General features: G+C 41.1%; 1 protein-coding gene across 1 annotated transcript in view; it reads right to left on the bottom strand.

Annotated features, from left to right (window-relative positions):
- Positions 1-17,650, bottom strand: part of LOC108785202 (sodium channel protein type 2 subunit alpha-like) — a 128,139-nt gene that overhangs the window by 66,928 nt on the left and 43,561 nt on the right. Inside the window, exons 4-9 of the mRNA XM_018554239.1 lie at positions 12,189-12,278; positions 11,972-12,100; positions 7,555-7,646; positions 6,275-6,538; positions 5,586-5,649; positions 474-615 (exon numbers count right to left, since the gene is read on the bottom strand). Coding sequence (XP_018409741.1) covers positions 474-615; positions 5,586-5,649; positions 6,275-6,538; positions 7,555-7,646; positions 11,972-12,100; positions 12,189-12,278 — 781 coding nt within the window. The remainder of the gene's footprint in view (positions 1-473; positions 616-5,585; positions 5,650-6,274; positions 6,539-7,554; positions 7,647-11,971; positions 12,101-12,188; positions 12,279-17,650) is intronic.

Genomic DNA, 17,650 nt, shown 5'->3' with positions numbered 1-17,650 from the left:
CCTTCTGACATCACATACTCTGACTTTGTCTTCTTTATGCTTGTTTCAGGCCTGTGATTCACATAGTATTGAATACAAAGATTAACAGGTAACTAGCATTTTCAGAAGATAGTCATCAATCGTACTATCCTTTTTCTTCTCATGACATGTTTTCTTTAAGTTCCTCCAGTAAGCAACACAAATCCCACCTCAATCCAGGCAAGCATGCACATCCCGATGAAACAGTAGTTTCTAAGGTTGATATTAGACACTGACAACACTTCCCTGAATGGGATGTTGCTCTCAGTTGCCTGGAATTTTCCTCACTGCAGCCACAATGCACCATCTAGCTGGTAAGGTCAGTGAAGGAAAAACTCCATAGGAGAAGTTAGATGGTCTCTTAAAAATCCTGTCACTGGCGAGTTGTTGTCTGCTACAAGCTTGCTCATCTGACATGACCCATCGGTTGATAAAACAGTAATGAAAGTACTTACCAGCATATAAAGGTTCTCCCAGTAATCTTGAGTCATCAGCCGAAACAGGGACAGGAAGGCCCAGCTGAAGGTATCAAAACTTGTGTAGCCATAGTTAGGATTCCTTCCAGTTTTTAAACATACAAATCCTTTTGGGCATTGGCTGAATAAATAAAATTATAAAAATATGAATAAATGCATAAAATTATATTTAAGGTAATGCACAGACAAGTCGTGCATTCTTAAAGCCATGTTGTACATTACATATTCCTGACTGCTGAACTTTATACACCGTGATTTATGTTATATACTTGTAGTCCTAACCGCTGCATTCTGTGATGTACATCACATACTCCAGTTCCCTGCGGAGCAATAGGCGGAGGGAGGGACATGACTGAGGCAGGTCAGACCTGAACAAGGAGGGGTTAGGTAAGTATTGGAAGGAAGGGGGTTTGTCGGTTGGGGTTTGAAAAGGGGGGAGGGAGGAACAGCCAGCATAGTGATAGGTGGGTTTAGCTTGGGGGGTGGAGTTAGGGAGGCCATCTTACTGTACAGTGTGAGGTAGGGAACCATTTTAGGTGGGAGAGAAAAGAAATCAGTCAGGGGGTGAGCTCTGTGTTGTTTAGGCTAGGTAAGTAGTTTCTTACCAGGATGGCTGCAGCGCTGGAATCTTTGCTTCAGCGGATTCGAGATCAGGCATCGACCCATGGCCCGGATTGGGTGAGTAGGCAGCTAGATGAGGTATTCACTATGCCATCCCAGGACGCAGGTAGGAAGAGGAGAAGCAGGCCGCCCGAGCGTCTGAGCCCAGAGGTCACTTTGGGCCGTGAGAGGAGGAGGCTGAGTCCCGCAGGGAACCGTTCAGCCACAGCACAGACCGCCCACGGGGGGGGGGAAGAAGGGGAGGAGTACTGCTAGATAGGGTGTTAGGAGCAGTGTTAGGAGGGGTAGGAGCAGTGCTTCACGCTCTGGGGTGGCTGTGAGTCTTCCTCTCACCACTCGAACTTGTGAGGGGAAGAGGGAGGGGGCCCTGGGGACGGGACAGGCTTCAGGCAGCTCTATGGGAGCTGATTTCACAGTGTGTGAGGCAGGGGGGAGGGGCCAAGCACGGAGCTCTGTGGTTCTTTCAGCTCCTGTCAGCAGTCTCTCTGTCAGGGCTGTGACAGAGACTAGGCTGCCCTTGGATCTGCCTGCAGCAAAAAGTGGTGGTTTGGGAGCTGTTTCTCGGTCACAACCCAGGTGCAGAGAGCGCATGGTGGTGACAGATGAGTGGGGGGACGCCAGTGACATGGAACTTATGGCTCCCCCCTTGCACTTAGAGGTTGATACGAGGGCTGATGCCTGCTCCCTTAGCGGGAGGCCAGCCCATGAGATTTCAGCGACCCTGGGTCCGGTAGGGGCCGCACAGGTGACCTCTATGTGGGCTCCAGGGGCAATGCCAGCTGCTGGCCTGGACAATGGCAGGACATCCTCTCTTGTCAGAGGCTCTTCTCAGGCAGCCCTGGTGGGGCCAGTGCCGGATGGTGTAGGGAGAAGATCGGCTCTGGCGGTGTTGGAACACTCGCAGCCAGGACTGCGCAGGGATGTCTCTTCTTTTCTTCCCCTGCAGGCACATCATTCCGGCGCCCCTGTGCCAGGAGAACCGTTTTCTTTGCAGAGGGCATCCTTCAGCCGTGACTAATCGGGACGATCATGTCTGCCTTCTTCCGCAGGTGATGGTGTTTCCGCTCCGCAGGCATTTTCAGCTCCTGCTACCTCTTCTGCATCTGGAGGGACAGCTGGAATGGTTTCCATTCCAGCTGGTTTGGGCGCCTTGATGGCTAAGGCCGATATTGAGTCGGCTTTTCGCTTTCTGCCAGTCCACCCAGATAGCCAGCGCTTATTGGGTTGCTTCTTTGAAGGTGGGTTCTATGTAGATCGCTGTTTGCCCATGGGGTGTTCAATCTCATGTGACTATTTTGAAGCATTCAGTACCTTTTTGGAATGGGTGGTAAGAGCTGTTTCTGGTCAGAGGACTATATTGCACTATCTCGATGATTTCTTCTGTGTTGGCCCAGCCGAGTCTCAAGTATGTTTGGTGCTTCTGGAGACGCTAAAATCGGTTTTCGTCAATTTGGTGTTCCACTATCGGTAGACAAGACGGAGGGTCCTGCTCCTGTTATGAAGTTTCTGGGCATAGAAATTGATTCCCTACGGGGAGTGCAGGCTTCCGGAGGACAAGTTAGTGGAGTTGCGGGCCTTGATCTCCAAGGCCTTGTCTTTAAAAAAAAATCACACTGCGGGAATTGCAGAGTTTACTGGGCAGGCTTAATTTTGCTTGCAGAATATTGCCCATGGGCAGGGTTTTCTGCAGACGTTTATCTAAGGCCACTGCAGGGATCTCTTCCCCGGGCACCACATTAGATTGACGGTTCCGTTAAAAGTTGACTTGCGGGTGTGGGATGTTTTTCTGCAGGAATATAACGGCAAGTCTCTCTGGCAGCGCGAGTGGGCCCTCCGGGGGGAGCATCGACTCTATACTGATGCCTCGGGGGCTTGTGGATTTGGGGCTTTCTTTGAAGGGCCTTGGTGTGTGGGTTCGTGGCCCCAGTCATGGTGTGAGGATGGCTTGACGAGGAATTTGGCTTGTCTTGAGTTTTTTCCTTAGTCGTGGCGGTAGAGGTTTGGAGTGATAAGCTTCGTGACAGGGCTGTTCAATTTCACTCTGACAACATGGCAGTGGTTGAAGCAGTGAATAATCTCTCTGCGTCCTCCCCTCCGGTAGTAAACCTCCTGCGATGTTTAGTACTGGGCTGCCTTCGCAAAAATATTAGCTTTCAGGCGATACATGTTCCTGGTTTGGAGAATGGGATAGCTGACGCTCTGTCTCGCTTTCAGTGGGATCGTTTTCGTCGCCTGGCCCCGGAGGCGGACGAGGAGGCCACCCCTTGGCCGGAGAGTTTGTGGAACGTTGCGTCCATCGGGCGGCAGGTTGGGTAAGGGATTCCTTGGCGAGTTCGACGTGGTTGGCGTATACAAAGGTATGGAGGCGGTGGTATGAATTTGTTTTTTGGCTCAGAGCAGCTGTGGGACTCAGGACAACGTGGATCTTCTCCTCTGGTTTTTATTGTCTTTGAAGGAGGAGGGTGTGTCGGTATCGGTCATTAACAAGAATATGTCAGCCCTGTCCTTCTTGTTTAAACTTGAAAGCAGTCAGGATGCCACAAAAGTTTTCATAGTTCAAAAAATTCTTAAAGGGTGGAGGAAGGGTGCCAGCCAGGCGGACCGCCGGCGCCCTGTGACTTTTCAAATCCTGGAAGGGTTGTTCCGGCGATTGCATGAAATGTGTGACACAGACTATGAAATTGTTCTTTTTTCTCTAGCTTTCTCTTTGGCATTTTATGGCGCTTTTAGGATTAGCGAATTGGTGTCCCCTAATAGGCGGGGTTCTGGGGGGATTGCTTTCCGGGATGTTTCTTGTGGAGACTCTACTTTGGACCTGGTTATTTACCAGTCCAAGACGGACAGGCGTAACAGGGGCCTTCGTGTTCAACTCCATTCGCAGGGAATTTTGCTCTCCTGCCCAGTGTCTTGTTGTCGCAGGTTTCTGGGTATTCGTCCTGCGGGCCCAGTGCCCTTGTTGGTACATGAGGACGGCTCCGCTATCTCTTTTTCAGTTTCGGGCCGTTTTTAAACGTTGTTTACAAGGCATGGGCCTGTCCTCAGGGGATTACAATACCCATTCTTTCAGAAAAGGTGCAGCCACCGAAGCCCACAGGTGGGGGCTGGGGGATGATTTGGTGCGGAAAATTGGCAGGTGGGAATCAGTTAGATTTAGATCTTACATTCGTCCTCACCTTGTGGAACACCATTTTTCCCCCCATGTGAGATCTTAGGGGGGGGGGCACACATTTTTGTTTTGTTTTTCCCTTTAGTAGTGGCATGTTTTTTCTTTTCCCAGGCACTTGTGTGGTGTGGGTGGTTGGCCACTCTTATATTTTCTGGGCTGAGAGGAGATCGAGGCTTCGGAATTCAGGTAGGTCCCTGGGCCTGGATGAGAGGGAGGTTTCAATTCACTGGTTGGGGGTCCGGGGCCTTACATGGGATCAGGTATTGCCTAGAGTCACTCAATGGTTGCGGAGATGGGGTCCCCCCGATGTCATTATTTTTCATGCAGGTGGCAATGACTTAGGACACTGCTCCATGAAGAACCTCATTGTTGACATTAAGGATGTCTTTTTGCGTCTCTGGGAGCTATACCCGGAACTGATTTTGATCTGGTCAGAGATAGTTCCCCGTCGGGCATGGCGAGGGGCGTTCTCCCATGATGCTGTTTGCCGTACCCGCATCAAGGTGAATAAGGCAGTATCCAAATTTGTTCGGAGCACTGGTGGCATATTGGTTCGGCACAGGCTACTAGAGTCACACGCCAATTACCTGGGAAAAGATGGTGCACACCTTACGGAGGTTGGGCTAGATGTTTTTAATTTTGGTCTTAGGGAAGGGTTGGAGGTGGCCCTTGGTGTGTGGCGGGGCATGCAGGGTTGAGGCGTACCCACTCGGGCCAGGATATGGGCGGCCGGTGGCTGGTACAGTAAACAATGGGTCATGGTACACCCCCCGTAAGCGGTGAGTGGTGTTTTTGGCAATCGTCAGGGACCGAAGCATTTTGTTAATATGTTCTGCTATGATTTTGAAAATGTTTACATCGCTGTGGCCATTCAACTTTCCAATAAATGTTATTACTTTACGTTTTTGTTGAAATTACTTTGTTCAGTATGTTAGTTAGGTGGGAGTTGAGGGTTACTTGGCCTTGCAGTCAGTCATGACAACGTTGATCAAAGTGTTAGCTGTCTGCTTATATTCTGTGCAGAAAAAGATGTGCAATCAAAGAGTTTCAATTTTAAGAAATGATCCTTTGTGCTTGAGGTTTATGTGTGTCTGTCATGTTTTCATTTGTGCCATTGTAATTTGAGGAGTATTTTGTGTGTGCAAGGGCTGCGTCATGACTGTGTGGTGTATACACAGGTAGGCTCACGCTCTTTTAAGCCATGCCCAATATTCAGTATAATTTAACAGTGCTGTAGGTCCTAATCTCCCTAAGGTGTCCCTCTTTCTCAAGTTCTAAAATTAGGAGGTATATTTTTTTCTTACCCTGCATCCGTGCTGTTTCCACAAAGAAGGGCATCCCTCTGCCCAGGCAAAAAATAGAAATTGTCTGTTAGAAAGAAAATAAAAACATTTTGATCAACGACTTTTAAACGTAAAATACCACTCATTCCCTGTGTATATGCTGTAGCTCTGTAGACTGATGTTGAAATGTTGTTTAGAAGCTACTGTTTTGTACATACCACAGGAAGTGAGAGGAAATCTCTCCAAAGTGAGGGAAATGCCCTAACTAGGTGGAAGATGTCCCCCCTATTCTTGTTCTAGTGACAACTCTATTTCTCCAGCTGAAGTAGTGATCCATGGGATAATGTAGTGCTCAAGCATGATTCAATCACCAAGCCTGAACAGTAAGTAAAGGGAGGGAGTGACATCCTCAACTTACTGTAAGCTTGAAGACCATCTGACAAGGCGCTCATACAAGGTTTACGTATAAGTGCGTTCAGTGGTGGGCTGGTAAAAGACCAAACTGGGAAAGTGAGATACTTTTTAAGTATCTTCTGCAGTGTGTACATTTATTGTTAAAAATTCTTAACTGTATCTACAATGATACTTATGTCTCCTAGTGGGGACAACAAATCATTGTGCTGAATATTTTAGACATTTGCCAAGATAATCTGGGCGGTTCTAGCTGTGGAAGAAAAATATTTTCTATAGGCGATAAAATGCATACTTACTTTCATCTAGGATATATTCTTCTTTGTCAAATGGATTTAAAGTTATGTTGATATAGGAGCCATTCATGCCATAAGATGCATTAAAGTAGGAGGTAATATTTGGTTCATATACTGGGGGCCACCGTACACATTTATTCCGTAGGTGTCCCATGAAAAGCTGCAGTCCTATTAGTGCAAACACACTTAGACAAAACACTGTGAGAATCATCACATCTGAAAGCTTCTTAACCGACTGAATCAGGGCACCCACAATGGTCTTGAGGCCTAGAAAAACAGGCAAGTGGTTATCATATGCCAATACAACCACAGTCGGAAACATGTGCCCTAACGAAGTATAGAGATTCCATGCATCAGCCTAAATGAAGTTTGATGTTCGTGGAATTGTGAGCTATGATGGGTATTTAGCAAGGGTGGAGATGTAAGGGTGAAGTATTAATGGAGGTTACTTGAAGAAAAGTGAGTGATGATGGATGCTAAAGATTTTCATAAGAAATAAAGAATTAGGCTTGTTTTGTAAGAAAACAAGACACCTTGAGTTTCATGCTACGGGTGATATCTAACATATGCATTCAAGTCTGCAGCCTAGACGGTACATCTTCTGACAATTTTATAACATACTTAACAAAATTACAATTCATAAAGATTGTTATGATCGTATATTATAAAACTGTGCCCAGGTTTTAGATGCCAGTATTTATCACTGTTTTTCTAAAATAATATTTCCCATGCAATGCCCATGTTTTCAGGAATGTACTTTTTTATAATTTATTTTTTTTCCTTTATGTTTAACATGTTTTCTTTATTTCTTTTTCTTTTGTATTTTTTCATTATTTTTTTTTTGGAAAGAGAGAGAAACAGCAATGATGTTTTTTCAGATTGAGCATGTAATAACACATAGCATTGTCCGGGATGTAGAGTACATTTCATGAATTAAACAATCATAAAGACATTCACATATAGGGTTAGTTGGATGGGAAACAGAAAAGAAAACAAAACAAACATCACGCAGGCTGGGTATTTATTGCGATGTCCCATGCAAGAATTTCGTTAAACTCCAAGGCTGATTTTAAAAAAATGGAAAAAAAAATGATAAGCTTAAAAATGGTTAAAAGCACAAGATCGTTTGGAAATCAGGCATTTGCCAAGTGATTTGTGCTTTTGAACTCTTCGATTGTGCTTTCTTGCATTGCAATGGCAAGCAACGAGGCATTAGGCTCAAAGTGAGATCAAAGATGATTAAAAAAAGAGAAATCAGCCTACATGTTTAACCAGTCTCTCACCTGGAATGACTGAAATTGTTTTCAATGCTCGGAGAACTCTGAATGTTCTCAATGCTGAGACATTGCCCAGGTCCACAAACTCTGTGACATATCTGTAATAGGGGAGTTCACACACAAACACAATGACAGACACAAAGAAACAGTTGGATGTACAAAGGGGCCTAACACCTCACACCAATTACTTCTTACCTGGAATTACAGAAATAGTTTTCAAAGCTCTTAATACTCTGAAAGTTCGAAGAGCTGAAACATTGCCTAGGTTTACAAATTCTGTTACATACCTGTAGGATTAAATCAGAGTTATTCAGGATATCTACAAAGGTCTTCCATTTAAGACCTTTTTTGGTGCTTACTTCAAAACCACGAATTACTAATGAATATAAATTTAAAGTGAAATATGGATTTAAATCAGTGGGACGTGGTCAAAGTCAAGCTAAAGTTTTTGAAAGCCAAAAATTATATTATTTTGCTGGGGCTACAACAGCCCTAGCAAATAAGCCACAATGACCCACAGCTGTATATATATTAAACAGCTGCTGAGTTCTGTGAGGCAATACAATTTCTGTATTGTCAACTCCGCCAACCACATATAGGATGGGAGACCAAGTGAATAACATATTGGGCCTCAGGGAATTCTGCTAACTGGATGAGATAGAGCTGGCTGAGACTTAGCAGTCCACAGCATTAAATATACTAAATCACATCCACTTTTGTAAGCGTCTGGCCTCCTGAAAAACACCTGAACTGACATTCTGCAATTCCAAGCCTAGGCTGGAGCATTAAATGGGATATATCTTGGGTTACAATATAGCCCAATAAAAGATTTGTATTTTAATTTGTTTGATATTGATTGTGAATCATTTATTCCTAGGGAGCTTTTCATAGAATTCACTGATTGGTATTATTAAGTTTAAAAAGTTTAAATGCATAATCTTTTATTTTTTTGTATCTATGAACTAAGAGCTAAGTATTTGCTTTAACTTGTCATATAAACATGTTCAAACATCAAATATATATATATAACTAAACAATCTTTTTCTTCATATAGCATGTATAGGACACACATAATAATACAGAATACATCCAATATTTTCACTCTAATGTGTCTAAAAATTAATATACAAGATAAGAGATTTGCTTAACATTCTTTTTGCTACTACTTAATAGTCTAAAATGTACCTTATATATCTCTGCAGAGTCTGCTTCTAGTTGTATGTTACCATGGAGTTATCTATTGTAGTTGTATTAACAAACAATATAAAAGACATCTGAACATTCCATGGTATGTAAGTCGTGTAATCTCGGTTTTTCTGGTTCTGAATTCTGTGGCATGGCCACAGTATAAAAAATCATTGTAATACATTGCAATAATCCTGCTGTAATCAATAAATTTACTATAAGACATATTATGATTAAAATGTGACCAGGAATGATGTGTGTATCTGTAGTCATTCTCTGAACAGTGAGGTGGGTTAACAAATCTAGCTCCTGATGCAGAATATGGCCAAGGACCCCAGATCTTCAACACCAACCCATAACAATCTCCTAACACCAATGTCTCCCTAATGTAGAAGACATGCCCAGCCTCCTGTATCAAAATGCCCAACCATCATCCACACCTAACCCCCTCCCCTAAAATCCCTGTAACCTCCATCTCCTTTAGGAAAAGGGAATTTGATAAACATTTGCTCAAGCTGAGGTGAATATTGTTACTTGAGCTCAGTGTCCAATAGTGAGATCTTTACATTCGTAAATATATTGTCTCAAATTATCTATCTATGTAGTCATTTTAAAGCACAGAACAGTATCGGTCACATGAGTGTGGTTCATATATAAAAATTGGGATAAAGAAAACCGGAGCAAAAGTTGCCCTTTGCATCCACAAAAAAATAAGACTTCCAAACGTGCAAATTTTACGGCATATTTGTTTTAGCTCAGAGATGCAAGTAAAATGTCTTCTTGATTTAAATAGTGTTGGGTTGGGCAGCTTTTCACTAGTAAGATGTATTTTTAATGCTATAAAAATAAGCCATTCATAAGCTCATGAAATAGTACCAAAATATCCATATTAACAATATATAAATGGGCATGAAACACATATATGCCTTAACCATTATGCTCACTCTTTATCCATGTGAGACCAGGACAAGAAATTAGGGGAAATGGTTCTGAGATGGAAATGCACTAACAGCAAAAAAAAATCTCACTGAGTTTCTAAGCTTTCCCAATTACAAAAAAAAAAAGTTTGTTGTGGCCTCAGCCCTGATGGAAATATTTTTCCTCACTTCCAGTCCCTCTCACCCGTTCTCACCATAACAGTAAGTAAGGGGGCCATTTCCCAATATGGACACAGACAGAAATAAAGCCAGACAAATTATCTATGATTTATAATAGCATGTAGTCATTTTAAAGCACAGAACAGTATCGGTCACATGAGTGTGGGTCATATATAAAAATTGGGATAAAGAAAACCGGAGCAAAAGTTGCCCTTTGCATCCACAAAAAAATAAGACTTCCAAACGTGCAAATTTTACGGCATATTTGTTTTAGCTCAGAGATGCAAGTAAAATGTCTTCTTGATTTAAATAGTGTTGGGTTGGGCAGCTTTTCACTAGTAAGATGTATTTTTAATGCTATAAAAATAAGCCATTCATAAGCTCATGAAATAGTACCAAAATATCCATATTAACAATATATAAATGGGCATGAAACACATATATGCCTTAACCATTATGCTCACTCTTTATCCATGTGAGACCAGGACAAGAAATTAGGGGAAATGGTTCTGAGATGGAAATGCACTAACAGCAAAAAAAAATCTCACTGAGTTTCTAAGCTTTCCCAATTACAAAAAAAAAAAGTTTGTTGTGGCCTCAGCCCTGATGGAAATATTTTTCCTCACTTCCAGTCCCTCTCACCCGTTCTCACCATAACAGTAAGTAAGGGGGCCATTTCCCAATATGGACACAGACAGAAATAAAGCCAGACAAATTATCTATGATTTATAATAGCATGTAGTCATTTTAAAGCACAGAACAGTATCGGTCACATGAGTGTGGGTCATATATAAAAATTGGGATAAAGAAAACCGGAGCAAAAGTTGCCCTTTGCATCCACAAAAAAATAAGACTTCCAAACGTGCAAATTTTACGGCATATTTGTTTTAGCTCAGAGATGCAAGTAAAATGTCTTCTTGATTTAAATAGTGTTGGGTTGGGCAGCTTTTCACTAGTAAGATGTATTTTTAATGCTATAAAAATAAGCCATTCATAAGCTCATGAAATTATATACTGTATATATAAATGGGCATGAAACAAATATATGCCTTAACCATTATGCTCACTCTTTATCCATGTGAGACCAGGACAAGAAATTAGGGGAAATGGTTCTGAGATGGAAATGCACTAACAGCAAAAAAAATCTCACTGAGTTTCTAAGCTTTCGCAATTACAAAAAAAAAAGTTTGTTGTGGCCTCAGCCCTGATGGAAATATTTTTCCTCACTTCCAGTCCCTCTCACCCGTTCTCACCATAACAGAAGTGTGTACACACCCAGCAAGTGTGTTGTGCAAAGCCCTGCATGAATTTGCATGGTGATGTTGTGTAAATTAGCTCTATGTTGTGTTGCTCGCATTGATGAATGCAGGAATGTAAATGCATGAGCTAACCATTTTTGTCTAAACTGTGAAGCAGTATTATATATGCACCATGTGCATGATTTTTCCATATATGGCATTAGTAGAAATATGCTTTTAGAGACTTTTTGGTTGATAAATAAGTTTTGCTGTGTAGAAATCACACGCACCTAGTGCGTGCGTGTGTTTAGGTTAGTAAATCACCCCCTTAGTATCTTATTATGTGCTTGACTATCCGATAAATGGGGTGGAGCCAACACTAACGGAGTACCGGTGGTATTTACATATTTTAACAAACAGTAATTGAGCTTTAAAACAAGCCCTGACTGTAACTGTACTCTGTAGCTGCCTGTACTGTGGAGCAATTCAGCCCCAAAATTCATACAAAGGTTCTAAAATCAAAGCTCATCTCCCCTATTTCCTCTGGCAGAAGGGATTGGCAGATTTGTTTAAAGCAAATTATCCCACTGCTTGTTAGGATATGCAAATATTTGAATGTCCCATGCCTGGTCACAGATTCACTTTAAGCTCCCCTTCTGACATCCTGATGTTGTACCTCATTTACTGTATATATTATTGGGTTGCAGCATTTTGGTACTATAGTGATAAATGTGTAAAAAGCGTAATTACTGAAAAAACTAAGTGTGACATCTACCCTCTCACTTCCTTCTACACAGCACTATGTTTACATCTAAAATACATGTCTTCTGTAACAAACTGAACTCTACTTCTTTGAAGCTGTATGTTAATAAACAATATAAATAAAATATAATGAATACTTACGCCATGCTAATGACACTGAAGTCCAGCCAGTTCCATGGATCCCGCAGGAAAGTGAAACCTTCTAAGCAAAATCCTCTTGCCAGAATTTTTATTAGAGATTCAAAGGTATAAATCCCAGTGAAAGTGTATCTAAAGTCACAATATGGAGAAGGTCTCATATTGGGTTATAATGATACAATGGTGATAAGGATTTGGTGTAGGTCGGCATATTACTTACTCTACATTCTTGGTCCATTCCGGGGGATTACTCATGGTCATGAACACACAGTTGGTCAAAATAGTGCACATAATGAGCATGCTGAATAACGTAAGATGGAGTTAAGGAACATACCGGTACAAAAAGTATACATATGTATGCAAAAGACAAGCAACTGCCAAGGAATATGGCTAGCAACCATGCAGGTTTGTGCTGCAGGATTAAAGCTTGACACAGCTGTAGTAGTACAATGCATAAAAAGAAGGTCCACAAAAGCACATTCTGGTATTGTAAGGTTAATCAATAGGAAAACATCAGTGGTATTCCAAAGACCACCTTGTGCTGAAGTTTGCCAGTTGATTTCAGTAAACCCCCTGGCTGAGACTGTGAGAACCTTCCTTTTCTTTATGGTGTACAGGTGTACTTAAATTGAATCTATGACAAGGCTATGAGCATTCAGGTATTTAAATATTCTTTACAAGCAGTAAATAGATGAAGTCCAGCCTTTTAATCTCTGATATGAACACAAAGAATGAGCTCTTAATGGGGAAGCTGAGCTGCTGAAAGAACAACTTGAGTTACTTCAGTGCTTCTGCTGTGAACTTCTCCAAAGTGCATGCAGTCACAGAGGTCAATGAGGCTTGTTGCCAACCAGACTCACTGCTTGCTAAGAGTTTGTAAACACCTGAATATCCATATCCCGGTCACACGTTCACCTTAAAGGGAATCACTCGCAAATAAAACCAGTATTTTAGAAGCAATCAATGGAAGCAGCTCGACCCCTAACTTTTTGGACTCATTTTGGAGCAATAACACTGAATGTATTTAGCTTTACTGCAAGCAAAGTCATTGCCCTTGGTCTAACATGGTGCCTAAGTGAAGGCTTCTACCAGTGGCTTCTGAGCCATGCATTTTGCTCCTTTATATATTTTATTTAATTCTTTGGTGCTCTCGATCTTTTTGCAATATTTGGAAGCCTTCAGCTACCCAGAGAGATAAGAAGGCCATCAAAAGTGAAGGCGCAATTTCACCACCCAACTATTATTGTCGTCTATGTAATCTCTGTGTTTCGTTTAAATACCCAATAATGTACAAGGACCATTTAAAAAAAAAAAAGTTTGATTGAAGTGACCACAGTGTCAACTTATTTACTACGTTAACTAAAGATTGACTTTCCTGAGTGAACAGTCTCTTCTGATTTAGTAAAACAACCCCATTAAATCTCTAAAGCTTAGAACAAGACTGGCAGACTGAAGGCTCCACTTAAGTAGGTTACTCACAATGTGAGATTTATCCGGTTCTTGATAAACTGTACAAAATTTGCAGAGTGCGCACCCCTGTTGGCACCCTTCCGCCCGCCACTTCTCAATCAGCTGATCAAAGGAACCGGTTGGAAACTTCTCAGTCGAACAAAGCTTGTAGCCAATCAACTGGAAACAGCATGGGGTTTGTCCATCCACGTTCTCAAGCATTTATGGAGGAATCAGTTATATTTTTTTCTTTCAGCTTTCAGGTTTAACAAAGAAAATATAACTGTGTATACTAAGCTTGTCTACTTCTCTCTGCCTTCCCCCTAATCTTATTTCAAAAGCCAGTCAAGGCTTCCCCACTAAAGGTTGCCATGCACAGCTTTAATTTTGTCTGAATTCTGATGAATTGGCTGACCTCTCAGCACCACCCAGCTCAACAAACAAAATAAGATAGATGATTCAATACCTATGTCACATAAAATGGAGTATAGATAAGTGTATATTTTAACTGCATTTTAAGTTTTAATGTTAACAATAAACATAACAATGTTATAGTAAATATGTATCGACTTAATGGATTTTGTACATTTGCCTAATTCCTAATGTCTAAATTCCTTACAATGCATGTATACCCCAAACCCTTTAAAAAAAAAAAACCCTATCTGCTCTCTGTATTCTGATAAGGAGATTTACCTTAATTTCCTTTCCTGGGGATGCAGAAGAAGTGAGAGGAAATCTCTCCAAAGTTACAGTAATTGTCCTCTTAGACAGCTGTCCCATAAACAGATGGCCCAACTGGAAGAATTATCTTCTCCTTTTTTTCTGGTGACAACTATAACATTCTGGATTTCTGTCTTGGTGGCAACAGGCACCAGGACAAATTGAGAAGGGTGAATCTACCCAGCAGGGACCCAGGCAGAAATAAACACCTGGCAGGGGTTCTTCTCCACTTTATCCATACACTTACATTTTATCCTAAAGCTAACAGTAAGCACAGAAGCATAAATGGTAAAATATAAAAAATAATGGAATGACAAATCATAAAAAGAAAAAGGAAAATCCACAGCTGATGATACATACAGGGTTATTCACAAAAGTGTGAAGCGTTTGGAGAAGGCAGGAGAAGTGAACAATCTAGGACAACATAGCTGAACTGGAAACTGAGCTGTATTGGATAATGTTTCCAAATCAGCTATTTTGTACTAGATTGTTCACTTCTCCGGCCTTCTCCAAACTCTTCACCCTTTTGTGAATAACCCTGAAAGTATTCATCAGTGAGATGGCTGATTTGGAAAACTAATTTGTTACTGTTGGAATAAAGAGGGATTCCTTTTTTAATGTTTTTTTTTCCTGTCAGCTTCCATTCTAGACAGTTTATACATACAGGCTATTTTCCCTTCTCCCTATAACCTGTATGTTTATACTGTTTTGTTGGGTCCCAAGCTCTACTCTATGAAACACATGGTTTCCATACGGCTTTACTAAATTATACACCAACGGTTCTGGAAGTGAATCTGACCAAGGTGCATACATCAATGATTTTGTGGCTCTGCCAACTATCCTGAATTGAGGAATAGTCCTCTTATTTTTTGGATATGTGATGGAATGAGACATGTGAATAAATTATTTTCTAAGAAGACTCTTCTGTGCACATTCCCTACTAACGTTCTGCTTTGCCTTTTGCTGGATCAGCAGAATTAGGCCAGTACACAAAAAAAACAAATTGACCTTTATTGACTTTGGTCCTTTTTCAACCTTTTTCACTGTGTTGCTTTGTTATTACAACATAAAAAAACTAGCACAAAATACAGAAATGTTGTTTTCATAAAAACATAAATCTAAACTCCAGAGAAATTTAAAAAGCACCCTGGCAGTGGGGACCTCCTGCCCTTGTAGTGGGCTCCCACTTCACTGCAAGGGTTAAATGCTCATTTTCATCTAGGGTAGTATTAGAAAGAAGTGATACTTACTTATCCATCGTTCTCCGAGCAACTGGCCCTCCAAAGCTGCTTCTCTATGACAGAGCGTCCATCACTTGCACTTTGACACTATAATGTACAATGCAGGACCAGCAGTCCTGCGTTTTAAAAGAGAAGTAAAGCTAAACCTTTTTTTGGCTTTACTTCTATTTTGGGTCACAGGAGTACCTTTACTAATGTACTCTGTGACCCAAAGTTAGCTTATAGTAGTGTAATGCCCTCTATTAGCTGACTGGACAGGACCACGGCACAGTCAAGAAGGATTCAAACAATATTGTCTGGCTGCCTAACTTAACAACTGGCTTTGCCTTTCTGCATGCGGCTAAGAGCCAGCTGTGCCTGTCTGCCCCCTCCCCGGCCTATACCTCCAGCCAGTGCTAGAGGAGCAGAGAGGAGAGGAAGAATCCTTGCAGGGGGAAGTGACTGACAGCCGAGTGGGAGCAAAGATCGAGAGCTGACTGTTCACTGCTCACATGATTGGTCAGCTCTCGGTCTAAGAGCCGGCGTGTGACAGCTGCAGTGTCACATACTTCCTCTAAACATCAGCAAGAATGTTTTTTTTAAAATGAGGACGCCGAGCACCCGCCCACAACCTAGAGTGTCAGAAGGAAGAGGAGAGCATTGGCTGCCAGGTGAGCCAATAAACAGACATAAATGAGCATTGAACCCTTGCAATGCAGGTAAAGTCCCACTACAAGGGCAATTTTTAAGTTCCCCTGGAGTTCAGCTTTAAAAAAACAAATCAAAGGACGTTATGCAGTCTCTTGACTAGTACATGATTTCCATTCTGATGGCTGCATCTGTATATCATGTACCTTAGCCAAACACAGGAAGGAGATACATTTGCATGCTGAATTATGTGTTGACCTTGAAAGAAAATAGTTTATGCAAATAGAAACACGTATTATAAAGTGCAGACGGCAGAGTTACAAGATTGCAGTGCAGACCATTTGTTGCCAATTGAAAAAGAATATTAAAGACAAACTCTGCCCAAACTTGACATTTAAATAGATTTTTAGGATCAAATTTATCAATGTTGGGAATATCATATTAGCCTGAGTTCGCCAGAGTCTGCTGTAATTCAATGCACATTTTCCTCCTTATTATGCTTTTTAGTTCCTGGCTATACCAAACTGCAGCATAATCGAAGTGTAAAAATAGCACATTGGATGCTGTAGATTTCATTTCATCATGTAAAAGCATGGGTTGGGTTTTTTTTTGTTTTTTTTAAGATCTGTTTTGCTTATAAGTTGTCAAACTAGTTAAAAGGTTCTTCTAACAGCCAGAGTGAAGAAAAAAAAACAGCTTCCATTTCAATACTGACCTCCATTAACTGTTACATCAATAATTAATATGTAATATTTCATAATCCATACAATTACAGTTATTGATCACTCAGCATTACCTTCAATATTATACATAAACCCCCCACACTATATGGGCTTGGTCATTCTTATGGACTTTGTTCATTTAAAGTAAATATTTTCCCCACTTAAATACTTAAATCTGTTATCTTTACATGGTTTGCTTATTCTATGAGTTATATTTATAAACCCCTACTGATTTTGGTTTTGTACGTTTTATAAATACAGAGAATGCCTGAAAATCATGATCACCATGACAAAAAAAGCTGAAAAACATCTGGAATATCAGAACATTAAAGTGCATTACATGCAACCAATGACAGTTATATGCCAAAGGATGGTGCTATACTTCCATAATGGATTCTCCATAAAGTATATCTAAAGCCAGTATTTATTTTATAGTTTTAAATAGATATGTATAGAAGGGTTGCATTGGAGGGTTTTTTTCTTCACTTCCTCTCTCAAGCTACAACAGGAAGTAAGAGGAAAGCTCTCCAAATTAAAGAACATCCTCTCCTACAATGACAGCAGTCATTGTAACAAGTGTCAACTTTGGAAGATTACTGACAACTTGTTTATTTTAAAGTTTCCTTTTCATTTAGTCCCAGTGCCAGTGCCAAAGTCACTGTGAAGAGGATGAATCTCTCTAACCGAGACACAGACAGCAATTAAAAAAACTGTCAGTGAATGTAAACCTTCTCCTCTATTCAAAACAACAAAAAACACAATCTGGCTTTAAATTCTTTTTAAGGCTGATAAACAAATGAGGCGATCCAAATTTATGAGTGACACCCTCAGTATGGCCAGGTGAAAGGCAGTGCAGAAAAAAGGCTCTGAGATGTTTAAAGTTGGGGTGCAATTGATCCACCAGTACTACAGTATGTATGATA

Source organism: Nanorana parkeri, unplaced genomic scaffold (genome assembly GCF_000935625.1).
Source record: "Nanorana parkeri isolate BGI_ZX_2015 unplaced genomic scaffold, ASM93562v1 scaffold149, whole genome shotgun sequence".
Taxonomy (NCBI): domain Eukaryota; kingdom Metazoa; phylum Chordata; class Amphibia; order Anura; family Dicroglossidae; genus Nanorana; species Nanorana parkeri.
The sequence above is the reverse complement of the archived record's forward strand: the minus strand, read 5'-3'. Positions and strand labels throughout refer to the sequence as shown.